Source organism: Zea mays, chromosome 7, assembly GCF_902167145.1.
Source record: "Zea mays cultivar B73 chromosome 7, Zm-B73-REFERENCE-NAM-5.0, whole genome shotgun sequence".
Classification (NCBI taxonomy): Eukaryota; Viridiplantae; Streptophyta; class Magnoliopsida; order Poales; family Poaceae; genus Zea; species Zea mays.
Window position 1 is genome coordinate 181,784,966 of NC_050102.1, and position 24,994 is coordinate 181,809,959.

General features: G+C 47.3%; 4 protein-coding genes, 1 long non-coding RNA gene and 1 other non-coding gene across 6 annotated transcripts; 2 read left to right on the forward strand and 4 right to left on the reverse strand.

The window, feature by feature from the left end:
* Positions 1 to 483: 483 nt before the first annotated feature.
* Positions 484 to 1,118, reverse strand: LOC115029015 (MIR164dHG). The gene has a single exon (NR_163701.1). It is a non-coding gene; the product is annotated as an MIR164dHG (long non-coding RNA).
* On the reverse strand, positions 791 to 1,006 carry MIR164d (microRNA MIR164d). Its single transcript, NR_121030.1, has one exon. It is a non-coding gene; the product is annotated as a microRNA MIR164d (primary transcript).
* A 3,802-nt stretch (positions 1,119 to 4,920) lies between the features above and the next one.
* On the forward strand, positions 4,921 to 7,397 carry LOC100192878 (60S ribosomal protein L18-3). Its single transcript, NM_001138066.3, has 5 exons — positions 4,921 to 4,981; positions 5,068 to 5,157; positions 5,263 to 5,391; positions 5,498 to 5,680; positions 6,946 to 7,397. The coding sequence occupies exons 1-5, from the start codon at positions 4,979 to 4,981 to the stop codon at positions 7,102 to 7,104; spliced, it is 564 nt and encodes a 187-aa protein (NP_001131538.1). The 5' UTR covers positions 4,921 to 4,978; the 3' UTR covers positions 7,105 to 7,397.
* A 262-nt stretch (positions 7,398 to 7,659) lies between these two features.
* Positions 7,660 to 8,697, reverse strand: LOC100286307 (ERF-like protein). Its single transcript, NM_001159194.1, is given in 2 exon segments — positions 7,660 to 8,295; positions 8,396 to 8,697. Coding segments are annotated over 2 exon segments (708 nt in total). The 5' UTR covers positions 8,580 to 8,697; the 3' UTR covers positions 7,660 to 7,771.
* Positions 8,698 to 13,504: 4,807 nt separating this feature from the next.
* LOC103633554 (pectinesterase) lies at positions 13,505 to 17,414 on the reverse strand. Its single transcript, XM_008655242.4, has 2 exons — positions 15,595 to 17,414; positions 13,505 to 14,399 (listed from the first exon to the last, which is right to left on the reverse strand). Exons 1-2 carry the CDS (start codon positions 16,715 to 16,717, stop codon positions 13,705 to 13,707), a joined length of 1,818 nt encoding a protein of 605 aa, XP_008653464.1. The 5' UTR covers positions 16,718 to 17,414; the 3' UTR covers positions 13,505 to 13,704.
* Positions 17,415 to 20,377: 2,963 nt separating this feature from the next.
* LOC103633555 (uncharacterized) lies at positions 20,378 to 21,492 on the forward strand. The gene has a single exon (XM_020541762.3). It carries the CDS (start codon positions 20,544 to 20,546, stop codon positions 21,312 to 21,314), a length of 771 nt encoding a protein of 256 aa, XP_020397351.2. The 5' UTR covers positions 20,378 to 20,543; the 3' UTR covers positions 21,315 to 21,492.
* The last annotated feature ends 3,502 nt before the right edge of the window (positions 21,493 to 24,994 follow it).

The following is a 24,994-nucleotide window of genomic DNA, read 5'->3' on the forward strand; positions in this document are numbered from 1 at the left end:
TTCACTTAGCTATCTAGACCTCTCAATGGCTATTCATTTAATTGGATTGTACATACCCTAATCCCACTATAACTAGATAATAACGGAAGTTGCATTGGATTTTGTGTAGTATCCAAGTTGTCAAAATAAATCAGTGGGAACGAAACGCCACATACAGGTCGAGCTCGACATGGATGCTCGCTCGATCGCATGTTTGACAGGGATCAGCAAAGCTAGGACATGGATTTCAACAATCGGCAGCAGGCCGGGGCCTGCAGCTGTCTAGCTACCTACTGCTGCTGCGTCATCCATGGCCGTGCACAGTAAATTAACACAATGGAAACGGAGAAAGGGGAAAGGGACATTTTGTATCTGCATGCATATTATATTCTGAAATGATATGTACGCGATAAATTGTCATGTCAAACAATAATGCATGCAATTTGCTAATTTTTGGCTGGTAGGCGTTGAAGCGGGAGAATCGGCAATTTGACAAGATCGATCGAAGATGATGCATGTTTTTTCATGCATAGTGTCTTCAACTCTTCATTGGACACAGTATGAACTAGAACATATATGCCTAGCTCTACGTACAGGTACAGCATGAATGACAGTAAATGATCGGTAGTGCCGTAGTGCTCGCCAGTGATCACGAACTAGCATACCTTGGACCTTGCGATATCGATGTCGAACGGCGGCGACGGGTAGGCCGGGTACGCACCGGCCGGCAGGGGTAGGGGTCACTGAACCCACCACCGTACCAATAGCTAGCTTGTGACGATGATCGCGCGACGGGCCATGCTGTGGCAGCGAAGTGAGAAAGAACCGTGATGGAGAAGGAGACCACGTGCGTGCACAGCCAGCATGCATGAGCTCGCTAGCTTATTGCTTCTCCGATCGATCCAGTCCGAGCTACGTACATCCATCCATGGAGATAGCTAGATGCAGTAGTGGTGGAGAGGAGAGATCGAGAATGGCGTATGTGCATGCACGTGCCCTGCTTCTCCAGCGTGGTCCTTCTCACTCATATATATACACATATATCTCGACCTCTCGTCACCTCATCTCATACTCGCTCGTCGTCGGGAACTCGGAACGGTGTGGCAGTAGTGGAGGGAGGAGCAAGGAAGAAGAAGCAAGGTTGGAGGTTGGAGCCCGGCCTCTCCTTTTATGCACCGGGGAAAGGGAGAGAGAGAGAGTGCAGCCGTGTAGCGGTGTAGGTGTGAGGGTCCGTGGGAGTAGCTGATCAGAGGTATGGGCATGCATGGCGTGGGGTGGGCTGGGCCGTGGAGGCGATGGATGGGGTGGATTTGTACTGCTATAGTTATAATTTATAAAAATAAAATACTGTAAAAATAATAGAAATCGTGTATCAGACGAAGCATGGCATAGCCATGGTCTGTGAATTAATTATGCCATGGCCATGACCTGTGAATGAATTTACAACTTCTTTCCGTTTTGGATGTGGCTCGTACCTTGTGCAGCCTGATGTTTTGGTTACTAAATTCTCTTCATCTGCTATTTTTTATCATCGATGTTGTACACACATGACTTGAGCATGATTCTAAACTGACACCTTGACCCATTATTATAGGCTAGCTCAGATCATCGTCCATCATGACCCATTTTTAGGTAGCTTAAAAGCATCTGGCCTGCGGATTCATTCATGCCGCATCATTGGTGTGGCGCTTTCGCGCTTTGGGTTTGTTTGCAAGCTAGCCTGCTTGATGGTGCACTGCACTACGACCTGGTCGGAGAGTGCAAGTCAAGGACTAACCAAAGAGAGAGGGATATATAATAAAGGGAAAGGTCCAGATTACTCTCCCCGTATATGATGTCCAAATAAACCTGTAAAGTATTTTTCAGTTTAATTTATCCCTCCGCATGTTTGAGTTGGTTCAATCTACCTCTTAACAAATTTTTTCATTTTATTTATTTATATATAAACTGAGTTTTTAATTTAAATTTTGTAGGCCAGACTTAATGCCATAACTTAGCCAAAAAAATATATTGTGATTTTCTATAATTATTTTAATAAGAAAAACATAAGATAATAATTTTAATGGTGCAAAACTAAATGTGAAATAATGATAAAAATTCTTAATATATTTTCTAACATATATAAGTTATGGTGTTCTCAATCACCTCAAAAATATTAACTTCAAATTTAACTTTTGTCTTTTTTTTTCTCCACGTTAATGTTGAATTTATTTTTAGATAATTTAAGACATGATAACTTATGTTAGAAAAAATGTTAATATTTTTTTATCATTAATTTAAATTTAGTTGTATATTATTAAAGTTATTACCTTATATTATCTTTAGCCTAACAAAGTAATTATGAAAATCGTAATATAGTTTTCTAGACTAAGTTATAACATTAGCTACTAACTAATAAAATCTGAACCGAAAATTTAGTTTGTACGTACAGGAATAAAGAAGTTTTTTTAAGTGGTAGATTGAAGTATTGAACCAACTCAAACATATGGTGGATTAAATTAAACTAAAATATATTTTTGAGGAACCTATGAACATCGTTCATAGGCGGGGGATAGGGGATAATCTGGACGTTTTCTTATAATAAATACTATCTTCGTTCTTGAATATTGCAATGACGGAGACGAGTATAATTACAATTGTCCCTATTTACCTCTAACTAGTAGTCAATCATCCGAGCTGATGGAGCTAGAACCGACGTCAAACCAAACACGGGATTGATACTAGAACGCCATCCAAAAGCCACGGTAAAACAAACTTTGGCAGCTCTAACATGATCAACGCGCGCATATATCGAAACATAAACATGGTGATGTCACGGATGCGCGCGCAAGAGAGGCAGAGAGGGAGACAAGCAACCATGAGGACCCGTTGCTATCGCTACCTAGGCTGTCCTGTTTGGTTGCAAATATTTTTGTGTGTGTGTGTGTGTGTGTTGTTGATGCGTCGGCATCCATGTGTATTCAAGCAAAATTTGCGCGCGCGAGGGTAGCGAATGAAACCCTGGTGTGGTGGAGGTGGATTTCACTTCACTTGGACGCACACGCAAACACGACAGATTTGATGAATGGGTTGGGTTGCGTATCCGCCCGGCGACGCAAAAGCCATTGACGGACGTGCAATTGATGGACGGACGGACAGCGAGAGTGGGTGTGGAAAACGGCAGGCCCGGCGGAGGAAAAGGGGCAGCAAAGCAAAAGCAGAGCGCGCGCCACCAGCGGATGGATGATGTGGTGAGCGTGATGGACCGACAGTCAGTGGAGCTAATCCCATCCCATCCAATTTATGACCCTCTCATCCAGCAAATTTATGACCGTTTACCCGACGCCATCAAATCAAATCAAACCAAAATCCTTGTGATTCTCGCCAATGCCTCCACAACTCACGATAGCTACAGCCCGGCCCTGGTAGATTAGATTAGCTCAGCCCAGTCCTTAGCAGCTTGCAGTACATTCTCTGGGGGGGTGTCCGTTCAGGCTCAGATTCTACACTGATGCTCTTCTCCTTTAATCACCGCAGTGTAGCTGAAAATGCTGTTGTAATGGTAGACACAAAGAGCATGCATGCATGCATCGCCGTTCAACTCGGTGAGCGCAGACAAAAAATATGCACAAGCACAGGGTTAACAATTGGGTGTAAGCTAGAGGTAGGGTGTGGCGGTGTGCTTAGGGTCTGTTTGGTTGGGCTGTGGCTGTGAAAAAAGTTACTGTGGGCTGTGAGCTGTGGAAAAAGGTGCTGTATGTTGTAATCTGTTAAAAAGCTAAAAACCGTTTGGTGGAAACCACTAAAAGTCGTTAAAAATTCTTCGATATATGTTTTCACAGTTCCATCCGAAAAGCCACTAAAAGCAGGTCCAGGGGTGCTTTCAGATTTGCACTACGAGAAAATCGGCTTTTAGAAAAAGCTGCTTCCTGGATCCAGCCCTTTGGTTGGCTTTTGGCTTTTAAGGGAGCAAAAGCCAAAACCAAAAGTCAAACCAAACACACCTTTAGTTGCTCTGTTCAAGCATGGAAATTGCTAGTGTACGCTGCGACAAAAGCTATGTATGCTCTCGCAGTCTCTCTCTCTCTCTCTCTAAAAAAAGGATATAGATCGTTTGGTTAAAATAACTGTAAAACATATGTACTTCATCTCTATATCTCTCTTGAAACAATTATAAAGACCGTTTTCATCTATTTCATAAAACATGAAAGCTAAAAGCAGGTACCTAGCTATCTAGAAGGCTTCACCTCTAAGAGATCCCAAGAGGGTACCTATGTCCTTCAAAGTTTCAGTGTTGATCAATGATCGGTTCCATGTTACAAGCCAAATTCGAAGCAAAGGCAATTTGGTGTGCAATTTCTTCCGTGACTAAAGTTTAGTCAGTGTCACATCAAATACTTGAATATCAAATATGAGTATTAAATATAGCCTTAATTATGTTTAATAGATTCGTCTCGTCTTTTAGCCTTCTTCTTTGTAATTTATTTCATAATTCAACTATATTAAATATCTGTAATTATCACTCAAATATTCAATATGACAGAGATTAAATTTTAGTTGAGTGGAACCGAACAGCCGTGAAGTTGAGCGATTGCCTGTTTGTTGGTTTGGGGACTGCTAAGATCTCTATTCGGTTAGCGCGAGTCTAGCTCGTTGGATTATGACTGATTCTTGGTCCTTGGTGAAGACCTGCTCTGCTGCTGTGCATAGGCGGGGGTCGTTGGTGACTAGGAATGAAATGGAAGCCCACCAATGTTCGGTTATTAGCAGGCCCCGCAGATTGATGCACATTGAACGTCCAGGCCCTGCTGGCTAATGAACGAATATTTCATGTTGGTTTTGGCCCAGCCCAGCTAATGGAAAATTTGGCCCAGTTTTTTCTCAAGAAAATAAAAATGGCCAGCCCATCTACCTTGGCCATCATCGGCCCCGTATTTAAGTTCTCTGTACGCTCCCATCACTCTCTAGAACCCTAGCGCCCCGCCCGTCCTGCCGCCGCCGCAGCCGCCATCGCACGGCCATGGTAATCTATCTCATCACCTCCTCTTCCTCGTCGTCGTCCTCGGAATCCGCCACTAACTTACACGATGATGTCCTCCTCCTCCGCAGGGTATCGATCTCGTAGCCGGCGGCCGCAACAAGAAGACCAAGCGCACGGCGCCCAAGTCCGACGATGTCTACCTCAAGCTCCTCGTCAAGGTGAGCCCCCTATTTCCCCCCTTTCCGACCCAGTCCTCTCACGCTGTCGCCGTTCAATTGGTGTTCGCGTGTTCAGATTTGACGCGATTCGCTCCTCGCATGCAGCTCTACCGCTTCCTTGTGCGCAGGACAAAGAGCAACTTCAACGCCGTGATCCTCAAGCGCCTCTTCATGAGCAAGACCAACCGCCCGCCGCTCTCGATGCGCCGCCTCGTCAGGTTCATGGAGGGGAAGGTAGGTACCTTGGAATGCAATTTCGGTCTTGGCCAGCACCCTTTTGATGATGTGATGGTTAAATGTGGGAGGCTAATTTCGATCCATGTGCCTTGTGGGGCTGCAGGGTGATCAGATCGCCGTGATTGTGGGCACCGTGACCGACGACAAGAGGATCAGCGAGGTGCCGGCGATGAAGGTCTGCGCGCTCAGGTTCACTGAGACAGCGAGGGCCAGGATCATCAATGCTGGCGGAGAGTGCCTCACCTTCGACCAGCTCGCGCTCCGTGCCCCACTTGGGCAAAACACGGTATGGCTAACTCGTGTTGGAAATTCACCTGTTTTTTTGCTGACGGTAATGCTTGATACAGTACATCGAAGACGTGTAGATAGCAGAATATAATTCTGTCTAGTCTGGTTGTGTTTTGCTGTACTAAAATATGTCTGGAGTATTCTGATGAACCTGTAGATGCTGTTTAATAGGTTGTAAACACTGAATGCTCTGTCCTGGTGCGATGCAATGGCAGCCGCAAATCCCTTGTGATTCTAAAAAAAAGAAATTTAGTTGCGGTAGGAGGCTTTGTTCTTGTCATCATTTGGCTATGAAATAGTTATGTTGTGACCAGAGATTGCATCTGTTACCCTCTTCTTTGGGCTCCTTTCCAAGCCAAGGAGATAAAACTGGTGCATAGACCTACATGGTTGGCTTACCAGCCCATTGCATATTCATTGTGTTGCCCTGGTGCCAAATGGTCCAACCAATATTAGTTTTAGTTTGCTGACTGAAACTGTGCTAGTGGTTGAATAGGAACACAAACATGCTTGTTTGATTACGAAGTTTTTTTTTTTCAAATGTTACTGCCTTGTTTGTCGTTACATTGAAATCGCTGCCCAACGCCCACTACGATAGACTTTTGAAGGCTTGAAGTTCAATGGGAACTTGGCAGGAAAGTTCTTCTCGTTTCTCAGGTTACTTCTAAATTTTCACACTAGACGATACGCTCACTTATGGTGCATATATCATGGTTAACATGTGATCCTGGGTCGCCCTGGTCTCAAATGGCTTGGACCACAATGTGTTTTCTTATGGTCTGTGCAATGTCCGTTTAACCTAGCGGCAGGATAGAAGTACTAATTGATTTTGAACCGTTGGGAGGAGGGTCATTTCACATATCATTTTTGTTATGATTGTAGTGTAGGCTACCAACTACGTTATGTTTTCAGAAGAGGCTGTTTCACCTTTGAACTTGCGCCATGCATATTCAACATTGATGAGATGGTAGTATTCCGTATACTGATGCCATGCATATTCCACACAAGGCGTGCCAGCTAATGCTACTACTCCATGTGTATTGACCGACATGATCATTAGCATTTCCCATCTTTTACTCCTCTAAAGATGAAGAGGCATTTTCTATTGTTATGAAATCATATTATGGTCCCTTGATTTCGTTCCAAGTTCTGGAATTCCCACTGTGCCTCTGTATACTATATTATTAAAAAAATCGGTCATCTTGATTAGGAAAGTTGAGAGTTGTGTAACTGTCCTAATCATTGTCTATGATTTCTTGGCAGGTTCTGCTGAGGGGTCCTAAGAACGCTAGGGAAGCTGTCAGGCACTTCGGGCCTGCACCAGGAGTGCCTCACAGCCACACCAAGCCTTATGTTCGCTCGAAGGGTAGGAAGTTTGAGAAGGCGAGAGGAAGGAGGAACAGCAGGGGCTTCAAGGTCTAAGTGGCCACTGCCTTGCCAATCTAGTGCCGTTTTGCTCGTGTCAGCTCAATATTACCGTTTTGGTGTCATAGTTGTAATGTTTTAGTTGTCGGAATCTCGTGTCATTATCGGATATCGAACCAATCAAATTTCGCTCCTTTTTTGTTTTTGCCATGAGACTTGCCCGTCACGAAGATGCTCACATATCATTGTGGGCCGTAACTATGTGAAAGTCTAGCTGCCCTTTTGCTTTGCTCGTCTATCTTCACTTGTCAGCTGTTCATTTTAATCCAGCGCCTTCACAATTTTTTAACAGTGAGGCCGCCTGAAACGAACTATACTGATACAGTGACATTATAGTCCGTTATTTTGGTTGCACAGCACAATAAATGAGCCGGTGGTAAAATAAAATGGGACTTAATCCACGGCAATTTATTACTGGAGAATTCATCTTTGCGCAAGAACCGCTAGGGCAGGAAGGGAAAGTGTTTGTGAGATGCTAGAGTTGGACTTGGACCCCTAGTATTACATGGGCAGATAAATTGCTCCTATACTAATATATTGCAGGTATAGAAAGCTTGCAACGAATATAAATAAATATTGGAAAGTAGCAACATGTTCATTCATAAGAAGCACAAAGCAGGCCGCACAGCAGCTAGCATATCCGCCCGTTGCCCTGTCGATCACATCACATGGGCACGGGCGTGTTGATGGCGTCGAACGTCCACATGTCCATCCCGGCAGCGCCCTGCGGTTGCTGCGGCGGCGGCTGGTGGTGCACGTACGCGACCGTGGGCACCTGCTCCTGCTGCGCCACGGCGTCGGGCACGTACGCGTGGTGCTGGAAGAAGCCGCCCATGCCCATGACGTCGACGACGTCGTAGTCGACTAGGTGGTCGTCCCTGCCTCCGCCGGCGGACATGGCGAGCATCCCCTGCGCCGCGGCGGCGTGGGCGTGGGCGTGGCCGTCGTCGTCGTCGTCGTACTCGGGCGGCGGGTCCTCGTTGGGGAAGTTGACCTTGGCCTTGGCCCCGCGGATGCGGCGCGCGGCGCGGTCGTAGGCGCGCGCGGCGGCCTCGGCGGTGGCGAAGGTGCCGAGCCAGACGCGCGCGCCCTTGGCCGGGTCCCGGATCTCCGCCGCCCACTTGCCCCAGGGGCGGCGCCGGATGCCGCGGTACATGGTCTTGCGCTCCCGCTTGCGGGCCGGCGGCTCTGCGGTGCAGTATGCATGCATGTCAGCTCTAGCTACGCTGCGTGCATGGCTGGTCGTCGTCGTTAGTTGAATTTACAGAAAGCAAGCGTACGTGCGTACCTTGGTCGGGATGGAAGGAGGCGGCGGCGGCGAAGTCGTCGTCGTCGTGGCCGTGCGCGTGCGCGTGCGCGTGGAGGAGGTCGTCGAAGTCGGCGGCCGCGTGCGGCCAGATGTCCTCGGCGCAGAGACCCCGCTTGGCGCCGCGATGCGGGATGAACTCGGAGATGATCGCGCCGCCGCACATGTTTCCTAGTCGATCTGCTGCGGCTGAGGAGGAAGAGCTAGGATGCCAAGGAAAAGCTAGGAGAGGCAAAGGTGGTGGGGGTGGAGTGGACAGTGGAGTGGGAGGTTGCTGTGTCTCGGAGCTGTGTGGCGGGCGCGCTGCCTTATATAGACAATAGAGGCGCGTCTGGCTGGCGACGAGTGCGTGTGCCGGGGCTGCGGTGGAGAGTGCTGACGCGGCAAAGGCAACGAACGGCGGCAGCTTCCTGACGAGAAGCCGTGGGCCGCTCCCAAATCCGGAGCCGTCGTTCAGTTCAGGCAGCGTGTGTTCCGAGCCTCGCTTCCGGAGCTGCGGTGGCGGTTTTTCAACGGCACAGGACCACCATTACGCTGCTGCTGGACGATGTGCGGACCACGGTTTGGGATCCGCCGGCGCCGATCCGGTCCGGCGGCCTCTGTTTTCGTTTTCTCCGTCGCCACGGCTGTTACTGCTAGCTTTGATGCACGCCTGCAGGTAGCCTGCCACGTGTGCCTAGCACTGTGGCACGTGCTAACCACACGCCCGCCGTTTGTTTTGCTTACCACGCAAACACGTAGTGCTTCATCTGTCAACAAAGAATACAACCCCTAAATTACCTATGGGTTAAAATAGTTTTATGTTTAGCCAACCTTCTAAGTAGTAAATAGTATATTCACAGCTATAGCTTTAAACTAATTTATTATCAAAAATGCAATTCATACTTTAATCTAATAGTATTATATTGTTTTAATACCGTACATACTAATATCTGTTCATATATTATTTACCAAACTTATGATATTCTTATACTATGGTACTACGCTTAAAATTGTATTCTTCCATGGAGTACCTGCTTATTTCACGTGACTGAAGAACCAACTTTTTCGTAGGTACTAGGTTTCTTTTTCACCTGAATACGACGCAGACGATTTAAGATACCAGAGATAACGATGACGTCACGTCGCCTTTTTTCCCCCTATTTGCTTTTGACTACATATATAATATAGTCAAGTTGGAGTATACTTATATATTATATATAGCCTACTTTGTCGTCGGCCGCCGGAAGAGACGGCGACTCTGAAATCTGAAAGAAATAAAACAGCGACGAAAGGAGGTAGCTCCCTCCCTACCTCTCCACTTGAAACGACCCTGTGATCCTCAAACATCGATGTTGTTCTTCAATGTATGCTCTACAACTTTCACTATAAGAGCAACACCAAAACATCAACAGATTTCGGAAGAGAGTAACTCAAATTTTGGTAAAAAAAAAGGACTGAAGTTTGAGTTCAGTTTTAGAGCTGGCAAACCAGTTTCGGTCAAGCAAATTTGAGAACTTAAACAAATGGTAATTACTGTTCCAACATCACAAATAAAGGTGCATAATCAAACCTCAAACTTGAAGCTCTCAAAGGGCACCGGGGTTGCACGAACTTCATGCATGAAAATAAGCTTATTTAAACTCAAAACATGGATCTTTCAAACTGTTCTTTTATGGACAGCCAGAATTTGGGTGTGGAAAACAGTGCTAAATTTTAATCTGGAATAAGTCTACGTAACCTCTGATATTTAGATATGATAAATCTTGCTTTAAAGGTATGAGAAGACACCAATCGGCTCCGATCTGAATATTCAAAGGTTTGTGAATTCAATTGTGGTATGTGCATGTAACTGTGAATTATTGTTTATTATATGGTTTTAAATATGATAAATCTTGCTTTATAGTAAGTGTGTAATATTGTGACATACGTAACCTTTGGCCATCAATAGTTGTGGACCTCAAAGCTGGCGGAGCGCGATTCGTCCACGAAGGGACGAAACAAATTATGTACTCTATCTGTTTTAATCGGTTCTTCTAGATTTATAGTTCTAGCTATACATCTAAGTATATTTATACAATAATATATCGTAATTCTTAGAATCCTAAAGTACTAATTCGTCTAAAATTTTGTACGCAGAAATGATGTCTTTTTTCGTTCATTTGTGCGTTATCTCATCCTGTTCGTTTGACTTTAATCCGTACCGGTTTATACTGCTTCTATATTATTTTTGTCTTTGTGGATTACAGCTGTAGCAGTCTAAACGATCGACTTTAATTCGAAGCAAATATGGTTATATTATTCATTAATCTAGACGATCATCACCCACTGTGAGTAAGTGAACAAAAATCACAAATAATTTAATAATTAATAAAATTTCGTTAAAACATTGTAGGGTGGTAAGGTGACGAATAGCATTATAAATGCTATTTATCATTCTAAGTGATAACCACTACTGTGCAATGACTTTAACAAAAAATCATAAATAAATTACCAATTAATGAAGATCTCTTTAGACCGCCTAGCTAGCCGTCGGTTTATATTTGAGTCGTTTGCTTTAGGTCCCTGGCCGTCGGTTTTATGCCACTTGCAAGTGTGGATGCACTCGATCAGGTGGTTTACTGGCTACTGTCATCCTTTATTTTTTTTCCTAAAAAAGTGTTTGGAGTAATATATTATAAAGAGTACATAAATGATGATGATAATTGGAATGAAGGTGTACCCTAGCAGTACTAAATCCATCCCAGCGATTGATATGAGTGTGCAAAACACTATTTTTTTATCGTAGATTATATTATTTATAAAGTGAAGTTTGAAATAGAAATTGGGATAAAGAGTATGATAGAGAAGCTACTAGAGATAGTCTAAGCCAATTCTCTCGCATAAATAGAATAAATGAATAATCCATGCATGGTTACTGGTCGGTCGGAGGAACGAACTGTGTAACCTAGTGGACGTGTGCCTTTTGACTTCATCATCTAGGGTGACGAGTGATGACACGATATAATTAAATAATCCCTATTATGGTGGGCGTACGGGCGACGACACCATGGCTATGTCTGCCCGGTTACCTGTGCCCCTCGACGCGCTCTGCCCACCGAGCATGCCCCCATACGTAGCCGCGATGCCCGCATATCCCTCCTTCCCCGCAACGACGACGTGATGCGCGAATCGACACGACGCGGGTACGTGATGTGCGGATCGACGCGCGTGGCGTGGGAGCTCGGACGCATGAGGTCCATTATTGACAGCGGCCTAGGGACGTGCCCTCGCCCCAATGCCCCCACCTCGTGTTGCCCACCCGTCGCCGGAGATAATGCCCCGCTCACGAAGTCGCCCCAGCCCCCCCGCATTAGAGCATGTACAGTGGTGTTTAATGTGGGGGCTCTTAAGGTGTTTTAGGGGGTTATTTGCAAAAAAATCTTAGAGCCGTCTCTCCGTGAAGAGACGTCTCTGGCTCGTAAACCAAGTAACAACAGACGCCTCACTTCCCACTGTACAAATTTGTCGTCTGTTCTATCGATCTGATGCTATACAAATACATTTAATTCTGTATTTATTAATAGACTACGTTTATAGACACTCCATTGTACAATAGAGTCTCTTAGTTGTCTCCTGTGCTTGGAGAACCGTTTTGGTGTCTCTCCATTGTACATGCCCTTAGGCCAACCAGAGACGACGCCACACTCGTGAAATCGCGATGCCCCGCTCCATGCCCGCCGCGGCGGGTGCAACCTCCACAAGTGTGGCTTCACTAGTGTCGTCTTCAGGGAGAAGGCCGCTAGGCTCGTGGCCATCATCGCCATCAGCTGCGCGTCAAAGCAATCCAAGGAATTCCAGGCAAGCAACGCCGCGTGAACCGTGAAGTCAACCTTCAAACTCGATCACTAGATACATACCTAAATTCTTTTTTATTGTTTGTTTGGCAACATAAGAACCTTATCCTTCAATTGGCTACCTCGAGGTTGATGGATGTTTGCGGCCTAGTACTGGTAGTTAGTGCCTTGTCATTACAAGGCTCCATTTTTATCTTGGCCAGGTGTCCTTGTTTATGTGATCCCATCGCGGGTCGCAAACTTGGCACATTCAATTTGTCATTTACTAGTTAACCAAAATATACCGGAATGCTCAAATGTTATTGGATCTGGATTAGATGGTTGTTTCAGATCAAATCCGAGCAGTAAAAGCTTCTAAGTTTACACTTCATTAGGACCAACTATTCAAGATTTAAATCATTGTTTAATCTTTACCTCCTTCCTGTAAGATCCACATCACTACATCCATAATTTTGATAATGGAACTATCAACTCGTGATCTGTAGTAACATGGGAAGTAGCATCCAGCAGTCTAATGAAATTCTGAATTTTTATCACCTGAGCTAGCAGCACTGTGATTTGTCAGAAACATTAGGGGTAATACCAAGCAATGGTGACCGAGTTATGAATTTTATGATCTGGTAAGCAGATGATGTATTCTGTATCATATCAGTTTATGTTGATGGCCTTAATATCATAGAAAATAAACTTGATATTGATGAAGCATGTCATTATTTATAGATGGAATTTGAGATGACGGATTTAGGTATAGGTCTTCAACTTAGCATTTACCTTCTAGAATCCTTGTACATCAAAGTACATATACCCAAAACCAACACACATTTAATGGACAGGCGGACGTTATGACTTTTTTTTGTGTGTACTGCAGTACTGCTCGTAGTTCGTGTGCTGCTTGTTGCATTGACACTGCTGGAGCTGCAGAGGGCTAGGATGTAATTAGAGCAAGTTTAATAATAAAATCTATTGTTGGCTCTAACTCTTTACCACGTCATCTATAGCCAACAATAAATACACTCATATAATGAAGCTGACTCTAAGGTTGGCACTTAGATGAATCATTTGTCTCTTTCTTTTTCATCCTTTTATAATGAAGCTCGTGTATCACCTATCTCTTCTACATAAGAAAAATACCATGTAAGCAGGTTTATAACTTATTATTGTACTTGCTCTTAGGCCTGCAACGTGTGCTTTTCTTGTACGGCTAGCGAAGGCGAACCAGAGCCTGCTTAAGCAGCTATCAGTGCGATGCCATTTACTTGCATACACGGTACACGGATGACTAGCCTTAGGCCGTTGTCGATCGTCGTTAAGCAAAGAATCATACAGTAGTAGAAGATGGATGCAGATCCAGCTCTCAGGATTACGTACAGCGAAAACCTGAGTGATCGATGGAGCTGGCAGAACACAGCAGTATACTAGTATTCCAGAAGAAGAACCCGAAGCAAAATCGAACGTTGTAGTACTAGCTAGCTATAGCTACGTAAATCCCAGCGTGTAGGGGAATGAGGTGGCGTTGAGCCAGATGTCTCCCTGGATGAAGTCGAGCGCGGTGAAGTTGGCGGCGTCGGCGGAGTCGTTGAGCACGTGGTATCCCGGCCACGGCACCCTGGCGGAGGTATCGGCGCCGGGCCCTCGGTTCATGTACTCGGCGTAGTAGAGCGTGTCGAGCGCGAAGGTGTCGTTCCACTCGAGCCAGCCGCGCGGGTGGACGAGCGCCTCCAACTTGGTCTGCGCGAAGACGGCGCGGGAGTAGCGCTTCCAGGGGCGGCCGAGGTAGGACGAGACGTTGGCGACGAGCGGGGCCAGGTCGGCGGCGGCCGCCACCTTGCCGCCCTGCACGACGATGCCCGTGCTCTGGTTGGGGTCCTCGCGGCCCTGCGCCGTGACCACGTTCTTCTGCCCCGGGGACGGGCGCCGCGCGTACAGGCTGCAGCCCTGCAGCACGGCGGCCGCGTCGCCGAACACGAAGTCGACGGTGCCGTACACGTCGCAGTCGCGGTAGAACTGGCGCAGCGAGTGCGCGTACAGCGTGTCCTGGTACCCCGCGAACGCGCAGCGGTAGAAGGCGGACAGGTCGGCGTTCACGCGCAGCGCCACCGCCTGGTGCTTGCTCGGCCCCGCCGCGTTCTCCACCGTCAGGTCGCGCGCCAGGAACCCCGTGCCGACCACAGCTGCAACATATTAGTTTTTTTAATTTTTTATTTTGTGGCATGCGACGAGATCTGTCAGTCCACTGTTTAGCTAGCCTATAGCCTCCGCACTTCCGCAGCATTATTATTGCAACTGCAATGTACTGTACGTGGCATCGTATAATGGTGATATGAATGGATGGCAGAGTAACAAATTATTAGAAAGTTGAAAGGAGCATCGAGCACGTACGTACGACGTATCGCTGGTGACGGGTGTACGTGTGCGTACTGCGTACATATATAAGTGGCATGTGGGCGGGCACGTACCGGCCATGCGACGCGCCATCATTGCGGGGTGAGTACTGTACGTGTTCCACCGACACGACACGCACCATCAAGAGGCGAAAGTGGCGTGCCAACCACAGCTGACAACCAGGAGAGCTATCTCGCTGGCAGTGGCTGTGTGTGTCTGCCTGCCTGCTAGTGCTAGCTACCACGACACAGACCGAGATCAACTTTGCAACGCACGCGCTCCCGTTCCCTCGATTTGGCAGTGGGCCAGTGGCCGGCACGGCAGCGTAGAGCCAGCCAGGCCCACGCGCGTTCCGGCGCTTGCTTGGCTCCTCCTCCATTAACCCAAAGCCATTCATTCCCGTGCTGCATAGCTCCAAACGCATGCATGCCAAAGGACAAGGAGAGCGTGTCCTGCACTGCTCCTCCTCCAGTTCTCGAGTGCAGCGCCGACCGCCTGCTTCAATCAATACAGCTAGTACTACCCAGCAGATGGCGTATTTATTTGCCAACACCCATGACCCATTGCATTTGCCTTATTATTATTATTATTATTATTATTATTATTATTATTATTATTATTATTATTATTATTATTATTATTGTTATTGTTGTTGTTGTTGTTGTTGTTGTTGTTGTTGTTGTTGTTGTTGTTGTTAAAGCTGCATAGCATATGGAGGGAGCTGGTATCAGGGGGACAGGGGGTGAGTTTTTTTGCTTTGCGTCGGCGGCAGCAGGGCAAAGGCAAAGGCAGGATCTTGTTCCATTCACCGGTCGCCACGCTCGTGCTCACCTCAACCAGCACTGCAGATAACTTTTTACTACTAGGCCGGGATCACGATGATCTACCGCTGCGCTGCGCGATCGGTACTAGTATTTGCCATCTTGGCAATGCATGCGACGACGTTTTAGGCGCTGACGTGGAGAGTGTATGTATATCACTGACCTAGCGTGGCGGAGCGGAAGGTGGTGGAGTTGTCGACCACGTTCCGGCTGGCCTTGATCACCGTCCTCCACATGCCGTCGCCGACGAACATCAGGTTCGTCTTCTCGCTCCCGACCTCCACGTTCTCGAAGTAGCCGCCCGCCTTGATGTAGATCACGAACCGCGTCTCGCTGTTGTTGGGGGCCGCCGCCACCGCCTCCCCCACCGTCGTGAAGTTGCCGCTCCCGTCCTTGGCCACCACCAGGTCCGGCCCCGGGACCACCTGCTGCTGCTGCAGCCGCCTCCGGTCCGCCCCCGACACCCACGACGGGAACCCGCGCCGCACGCGCCCGTACCCCTCCAGCTCCAGTGCCCCTCTGCCCTGGCGCCGCCGCCGGCGCTGCGGGAGACGCCGCAGCATCGCCAGGGAGTTGGACACGAGGTGGGCCACGTGGTACATGCGGCCCTGGATGTAGGGACGGACGCGGCCGTCCTCCGATGCCGACGGCCCCGCGAAGCCGTCCAGGCACGTGTACTGGTTGGTCAGGGCGGCCGACAGCACGGTCTGGACCGCCGCCAAGGACTCGGACTCCACCTCCGCCTCCGCCGCGGTGAAGTTCCCCGCCGACAGCTCCGCCTCCGCCGTGCCCAGCTGCGCCAGCGTGTGCCCCAGCAGCTCCACGCAGTCGGCCAGCGCCAGGCGGTCGCGCACCCGCAGCGCCCCCGCGGGCCGCCGGAGGTACGCGGAGCAGTTGGACGCCGACGCGCGCACCGCCGACGCCGCGCGCGCCACCACGGCCGAGATCACCTCGCGGGCCGGCTTCCGCGCCAGGTCCGGGATGCTGCCCAGCGTCGACGCGCACACGTCGCGGTGCAGCGTGCCCGCGCAGTGCCGCTCCACGGCGGCCGCGTGCTCGGCGCCGGCGCTGGCATTGGCTGCGGCTCCACGACTGGCACGGCCGTCGTCCTCGAGAAGAACACGCTTGGCTGCGGGCGTCGAGGCCGCGGAGACGACGCCGGAGAATGCCCTGTGGGTGGCGACGAAGCCGAGCGGCAGGAGGACGAGGGAGAGGAAGGTGGCGGTGAGGGGGAGGGGAAGCTTGGCCGCCGCCGCCACTCGCTTGGGCTTGGGCGGCCTTCGCATTTTGTGTGTACGGTGCGATCTGGGCGGTGACGTGACGGTGAGCCAGTGAGAGTGACAAGGACAGTGAGGAGCGTCAGATACTCGGATTGGATTGGAGGGAGCCCAACTTTTATAGTTTTTTTATAGCATAGTCTAGATACGGGACATACGGTATATCTCCTCTAAGAAATTAGAAATCGAATTTAATTGAAGAGTCATCTGTAGCTCTGATCAAATGTCGAATGAGGACACTTTTGGTGTGGCTGTGACCCGATTGCGCATCGCTCAGTATCCCGCGTGATGTTTTTGGATAGGACGACGTTGTTGATCACGACTCAATGGTATATGTGGAAGCACATCGGAAGACAAAATGATTATACAAGTTCGAGCCATCGAAATGCGTAATACCATACATCATATTGGTGCTGAGTACTGAGTTTGCTGATGATGCTCGGGTTACAAATGAGTAATGGATGGTGGTGGGTGAATTCTCTATGTCAATCTAATAGTAGTGAGGTTACTATGAGAGGGATGATCAGATGATGTCATTTTGTAGAGTACCCCCAGCCTTATATAGGTGACCGGAGATATATATCCCTTTACATATGAGACTACTATTGTGCGCCAGCTCTTTCATGGTTGTTACCCTCCGAGCTTGGCATGCAAACAATCCGCTATTTGTTCGTACGCAGGGCGCATTATTCAAAATCTTGTTGGCTCCTATTTGATACATTCACGTGGATAATGCCTTAATGTCGTGCTCTCCAGAATCCTTCTAGTGGAGTTATGTTATCTGCTTCCCTTGTGAGTCTGCTCTTCAGAATCCTTGATGTCGTGCTCTCTGAGGAGGTGCTTTCTTTTGGAAATACCAACCTGAGTTCTATGATAAAATTTGGCTTCTACTAATGATAATTACCTGTCCAACTAAAAGCAACTTCTCGATCTTAACCCCACATACAACTAGACCACTTTAGCCAAACGTGACATTTGCTGAGTACGTTGATGTGTACTCACGCTTGCTAAAACACCAAACACTAGATTATCCCATTGTAAACATTGATGGTAACAGAAGAGCGGCATCGGCGATGGCGACGGCGGTGGCGAGGCGCCACCGGCTTAGGTGGTAGGTGTAGTGTAGGGGGTGGGGTTGGTGGTTCTTTTGTCGGAGTCAGTTCATAATGGACTGATTCCATTTATGTAATGGTGCCCCTATATATAATAAAGTATCCAATTTCCACTTTTGTGTTCTGAGTTGCTTCTTTTTCCTGCATCTCATTTTGTGTTTTTAGGTCCGATGACTGGTAATAAGTTCTGTACTTTCCTTGGTTTCCTGTACCCTTGTGCTCTAGCCTTAACGCAATAACGCCTGACTCCTGTCGTCCGACTTATATGCTGGAAATGAGCTTTCTGCCCGACTCCGCCTAGCCGACTTAACTTGTCTAACTTATCTCCTCCCTTTTTATTCTAGAAAAATGTTTCCCTTGCACTGATGCGGTGATAGTTCGGGGGTACTTATATACACATGCCTGTTGTCGGATGGTTTCTAACAGAAAACCCTACTAGCACAACTTTTCTCCGCGTCTTTTCTCTTTGAAATTCCTGTGCCTCGGTGACTACGCTTGATTCCGTTCTTGCGGGAGGTCTCATGGCGCCCTGAAGAAAAAGCAGGGGGGTGCGGCGACAATCATCCCCCGATCGATCCCAACAGCCAACTCCCCTTCTATGGTAGCTGTGCCTCCGTTGTTTTCGAATCTGATCTGCTTCACCTGGTCCAGATGGTGTTCTCCGTATGAAGGAGTTGAGTTCATGGCACATTTACAACGAATACATGTTGTCTAAATCCTAGGCCGGCCCCGGATTCCAACCTCTCTAAGACCTTGTTCGTTTGTGTTGGATTGCACCCGGAGTCGTTTCAGCTAATCAAAGTTTATATAAATTAGAGAAGCAATCCGATTAGTAATCGTTCGGACTCTCCAATCCGGCACAAACGAACAAGACCTAAAGGGTCAAAAATACTGCACCAGAGTATCTATGCTCTTATTACAGGTCATGTGTGCCATATACTGGCATCATGGCATGTTATGGGTCCTAGCAATCGAGCTCCGTATAGTTATAGCGAGGACCTGTGATCTACTCACGGTCACGGCCGGAGTGTGTGCATTGTATTCCTGCTCTAATGTTGTATCGTACGTGTCTGTGCGTGAGAATGGATGTCGAGTAAATTTTTAGGTTTTAGCTAGATTCTCTGTTTAGCTTAGGCATCAACTCTCCAATGTGAGTATATGTTTAACCATTCTTTCAACATGCTAATACAATAATAGCCGGACATAAACACTGGCGTACATGTGCGCGCACTTGTATATGGATGGCGGATGGATTAACACACAAGACATATCCCGTGGCCTGCGTGTCGTCACGAGCCTTCGTACGTACGTGCAGCGCGCGATGATGTTGTTTGCCTTCAAAGTGGTAGTGCCCCCGTGCCGAATTATAATATTATTTTTTGAGGCAATTAATTATAACATTAATTTATATTATTATTAGTAGCTGGTATAGTATGGGAGTATCCTGTTTCGGTGCCCGAATCTTTTGACTTTGTTGGGTTTACATGTACACTACGCGTACACCAACGTCAGCACGGGCACGTGAAACGGCTTTGCATGCACCGCGCGCCCTGTACGCTGTGTGCCGATGCCGATGCAGCTCGTCGCGTCAAGCCATGCATGCAGGCTTTAGATCATCGTTCTGCGAGCAATGAGCAATTCTTTTAATTCTGTCTGCGACAAGTCCCCCTTCCCTCCTGTCGTGTCGTGTCGTATTATGTAGCAGTATACTCTTAGCAGTACGTGAGTTGTGAGATGACATTGTTCTTTTGTTTGTTTTGTTTTGACAGAGATGAGAGACGAGAGCAGTACGTACTGTTCAGCGCGGAGGTGCGTGCCAGTCACATTATTCATCGCATTGAATCCGCTGCAAATTATAAATAGCTGTAGTATGTTTTTGCTGTCGAGATGAGCTATAGTCCATTTTATGATTATGTACAGTATAGAGACTAGAGAGAGGGGAGGCACACTGTATACGCACTAGGACTGTCCTGCTACTGCCTCTGCCTGGACCAGCGTCAGGGGGGCAGTGCTTGCCCATGCACCACCGACGCACTTGCCTCGCAAATTGCAACTGCTCCAATCCAATCCAGGAAGGCTCATGAATGAGGCATGCAGTGCACAGCAAGAAAGCCTGGAACGCAGGCCGGAAAGCAACGCCACTGACACGTTACATTACGTGCTGTGCTGGTGGATGTGACGGTGTCGGTAACGTGACGCTGCACGTGCTGTTAACGTGGGCATGCCGCTGTGTTGGCCCATGGAAGCCTTTTCAGCCCGCATCGCGCCCATCGTCCCTCGTGACTAAGACAACACGGCCCGTCTTAAATGTTATTACAGCAGCCGCGTTTTTATCAGCCCAATACTACTTCGCTGGCCCAGGTTTCCTTTTTTTGGTAGTCACCCCAGCCCACATGCCCCCCCGCTTTGCCGCCACCACCGCCTCGAACGTTCCTGATGAAATGGCGCGTCTTTCTCCACGGAAGACTCGTGTCTTCCACCTCATTCGCGATTCTCCCCGGAGCCCGCCACGCGTCCACCACCCTCCCGCTCCGGCACACCTCTAGACGATCTTCTCGCCGCCGGGCGGCGGATATGACTATATATATACGTATGTAACCTATCGCCGCCGCAGGCAGGGTAATGTAGTTGTCCCTAGCACCGCCGAGCTGATCCATCGGAAGGAACTAGTCTTGCAACTTGCAAGCAGACAAGTCAGGTGGTCCTAGACTCCTAGTACTAGGATGGCAACGGCACGAGCACTCCGCCTGGTACTCACGAGTTCGTCGGTCCCAGCCGCCAAAGACGGCTTCCTGGTTGCCGCGCGCCGCCGCCTGCTGTCCGCCTCGACGGAAGCCGGCGGCGCGGGCGACGCGGCAGTGCAGTCCGGAGACGCGCCGAGTGACGACTACACGGACCGGCCGCCGCGGTTCTCCGGCGCCGAGGAGGCCACCAGCGCGGGGGGTCGCGTTGGCAAGCACCCGGGGGGAAAAGCGGCGGAGCGCGTCCCGCCGTTCGCGCCCTCGGGGAAGAAGCCGCCACTGGCCGGGTCCGAACACGAGCTCGCGGACCCGGCGGGAGCCGCGTCGTTCACGCAGAAACGGCGGTTGTCTTGCTCCTCCTCCTCCTCCTCGCGGGAGCGGGAGCCGCGCGAGGCGGCGACGCCCGGCGGGCCCGAGTCCGCGGCGCGCAAGGTGAGGGAGGAGGACAGGGAGTACTACCGGACGCACAAGCCGTCGCCGCTGGCGGAGGTGGAGTTCGCGGACACGAGGAAGCCCATCACGCGCGCCACCGACGGCAGCGCCGCGGACCGGTACGCGGACGCGCAGGGGCGGACGGTGGAGGACACGGTGGACGACTCGCTCGCGCGCGCCGAGGCCATGTTCAGGGAGGCCGCGGCGCGCGGAAATCCCGAGTGGCCGCACTCCCGCGCGCTCGCCGAGATGCTGGCGCGACGCGAGCTGGGGAAGGACGCTGCTGCCACTGCCAGCGGCCACCCCTGCTGGGGCAGCTGAATGGACACGGCCCACGCAGAAGCAGTGTTGACGGTTGACGCGCACGTACGTGGTACATGCACAGTTTGTTTTTGTGATATCTCTATACTTTTTTTATCCGTTCGTAATGTACACATAATATATTTTGTGTACTACTTCATAAAAGTTTAAATCTTCATAATGTACTTAAGAATTAGACGAGGCATAGTACAGTAACTATTACAAATTTGTATGGTTGAGTATTTACGTGCTATGTTAGTGTAGTGCCCGCCCCAATGACCATATGCGGGCAGGCCATATAGACCATCGTACGTGCCAAGATTGACGTTAGTTTGGTTTATTTGGTAATTGAGTGCAACTATAGACTCACGCTTTTACTGAGTATATAGTTTCTTAGAGTCTTACTCCAAGATGATCAACAAAGGTATAACATGATAGAGATAGAGATCATACAAAAGTTCCTCAAATGATAAGAAGTTGAAGGAAAAATGAATTATAAGGCAAAAGCGTATGATAGGGCTGCATTGTATAGTGTATTATTGAATTTAGGATAGAAGACTATACTATAAAACCATAAATATGAGCTTCTACTATGTTTAATAACATGACGAGGTGAATGAAAAAAAAAACTATTTTTTATGTAAAATATCTCAAGTGACAATTGCTTTGGTCCTTTTGGTTGAGGTAGCACTTGAAAAGGGAGTGAAAAGGAGAAATTAGATCATATATTATAGATTAATATTATATATTATAATCTGTTAACATTATAATTTATAATTCGTATATAGTTGTTTGGATGACCAATTTTGTAGTTGTCTTGATGACCAGATTATATAATTGAAGATTATTGATTTTTGAGACAAAGTAAAGCAACAGTATATCCTGTGATTTGGGGAAAGAACAAAAATGTCTGACATAATTTTGTGAACATGACTGATTTGGGGAAAGAACATAATTGGCAGACATAATTTAATTTTGTGAACATAACATAATGGTTGTTTTTCCAAAAATAATAAGCTATTTTGAGGAGATTATGATATTATGATAAGCTGGATTTTAGATTATATATCATGAATACCTGATTATCATAATATGGACTTCAGATATATAATCTGAATACCTGCTGAATTATTTATGAGTATTATAGGATCTAGACAGATTATAATATAAAATAAAATAAACAGGGTCTTAGGCTTACTATTGGTTTTTTCGACCCACTGGCCAAGAAATTCCGGGTCAGACAATTGGACCGTCTCGGTCCAGTATTTTCGGGCCCAAGTCAGGAGAGATCGAGGTGCACCTGCAGAGAGAAAACGCGCGCGGCAGGCACGTGCGTTGCGTTGGCGTGCTTTCCTGGCGCGCGAGAAATTTACCCGCCCCAGAAATTCACTCAGGGTTTGATTGAGATTAGATGTGTTTAAATTTCAAACAAGTCAATTTTTTCTTAATTTTTTAAAATCTCATCTAATCCATATATAATTAATTGGAATAATCGAAAAAGGTCTTAGTTTTTTCGGCAGTGCGTTGACCGCCGTTGCCTCGCTCAAATAGCTAGCTGATGTAGATGTAGTGCTGAGAGAAGAATAAAGATAGTACTGTGTCTCCATTTTCGATCGAATATGTGTCGTCGACACTACAAATAAAAACGAATGTGTCGTCGACTAGTTTATTTTTAAAGTTTATTTTTAAACTAAAACGTGACAAATAAAAAAATAGAGGGAATAATTTATTTCACCAGGTTCAACATCTAATACACTCTATTTCTCAGAATACGTTGTTTTTTCTATATTTTTTTATCTACGTAGAAAAGCCTCTAGTTATTGTTGTTTTCCTTGTATTTTTTATCTACGTTGAAAAGAGAGTGAATTTAGTGCCCTTACCGTGTGTGTGATTGCTGAGCCGTTCCGACCGTTGATCTCGATCTTGTGACCGTTGGCGCAGGCTCTTGGAATGGCCGCCAAATGGGTCGGAATTTCCGGTACGGAGCCGCCAGCTGGGCCAGACCTTCTTGGGCTGTCGAAGAAGCCCACATATTTTCTTTTCTATTTGGGTTGTTTTTTCCACTCGAGTATACAGCACTTTCTGTTATACAAACAAACAGGTCTAGACCCACACGTGTCAAAATTAAGAGAACCGATAAGGCGAGGCCAAAGGTTTCTCTAGACTTAAAATTGGATCATTTTATTTTATCTTGCGTGTAGCTTTTCACCTTACGCATATGCGTATAGCGATGAGATGCTTTTGTCTTAAAACTAACAATTTAACTCATCAGAGTTCCTTAGTAACACCAACCGAGACTAAAGTATCAACGTTCTTAGTCTGAATTATTACTAAAGTATCAACGTTATTTAGTCTGAATTGTTAACATCAATCGTGACTAAAATCGTGCCTGTGTGGTTAAATGTAACTTATGCTTACTTTAATGCTAATGCTATTTTACCATTTTTTCTAAACACATCCACTGTAATTTGTTACCTGAAGCACATGACCGTTATATACTAACGACTGCGCGTGCTGTGGAGCACAGAAATTATGATGAAAGAATCTGCTTATGGTCTTCTATTCTAAGAATTTTCCAATTCATGTGATGCATTTCTCATTGGCTAAGATGTAACGTTCTGATCATTTTCCATTTGCCATTTTTTTCTTGACCTTGTGATACAAATTACAAATATATCCATCGCTCAAAGGATACGATTTTAAAGCACTCTAGTCAATTACCCCCTCCGTTTGTTTTTTATTAGTACAAAATTGAACTATAAGTGACGTCAAATAAATAAAAATAGAGGTAGTACTTATTAATAAAGTTACAAGAGACTACCTTCTTGACGGATGATGTACTCCGATCTCTCCGTTCCATATGCCCCTGATATGATGCACATCTCTTTGGCAGGAGGCAACGATCGGGCCAACGTACGACGACAACTCTTGTTTGCGCGCGCGATCGAACGGACCAAAACTGGCATGCCAGCAGGCTACTGCATGCATATGCGTGCTCTCGACGTCGACGTCAACGGGCGGATATATACCAGCTACAGCACTGTGCATGCTGCTGACCTGCTGTACGTGTGCCCTGCCGCCTGCGCGTGCATGCGTTTCTTCAGGGAGCAGGCCGGAGCCAGGGACGCGGCACCGGCACGGGCATGCACCGCGCGCACGGCACGGCACAGCACCCTAGGTAGCTACTATGCGCTCGTGAACATGCAGGCCAGCCACTCCTATTTTTCTCTTGTATGTCTGCATTACGAATCCTATCCTTACTACATATTTTCTTTCATGCATGTTCTTTCACCTTTGGATTGGGCTACCAATATGTGCATGTGCATTTCCACCCTATTTTGGATCGATTTTCTCAAAAGCAGAGAGATTGGGAGTTAAAGATAAGGAGTAAATTGTTGGAGAACGCTTTTCCAGTCTTACCAAAAAAAGTTAAGAGTGAGAGTGAGTTTTGGAAACTCTTGCGAAGTTCTAATGTAACCAATTATGAGAATCCACAAGGTCCAACCCAACTAGTTTGTTCGTTCTCATATTTCCAGTTCCATTTGAAATAAGATCTCAATTTATCTTAAGTAAAAGTATTTTAATTTTAAACGAGTTTATATAAAATAATATTAATGGTTACAATATTAAATAGGTAAAGTACGAAGTATAATTTGATCAAGGACATGTTAATACTCTATTATTGTCCTAAAACAACAATA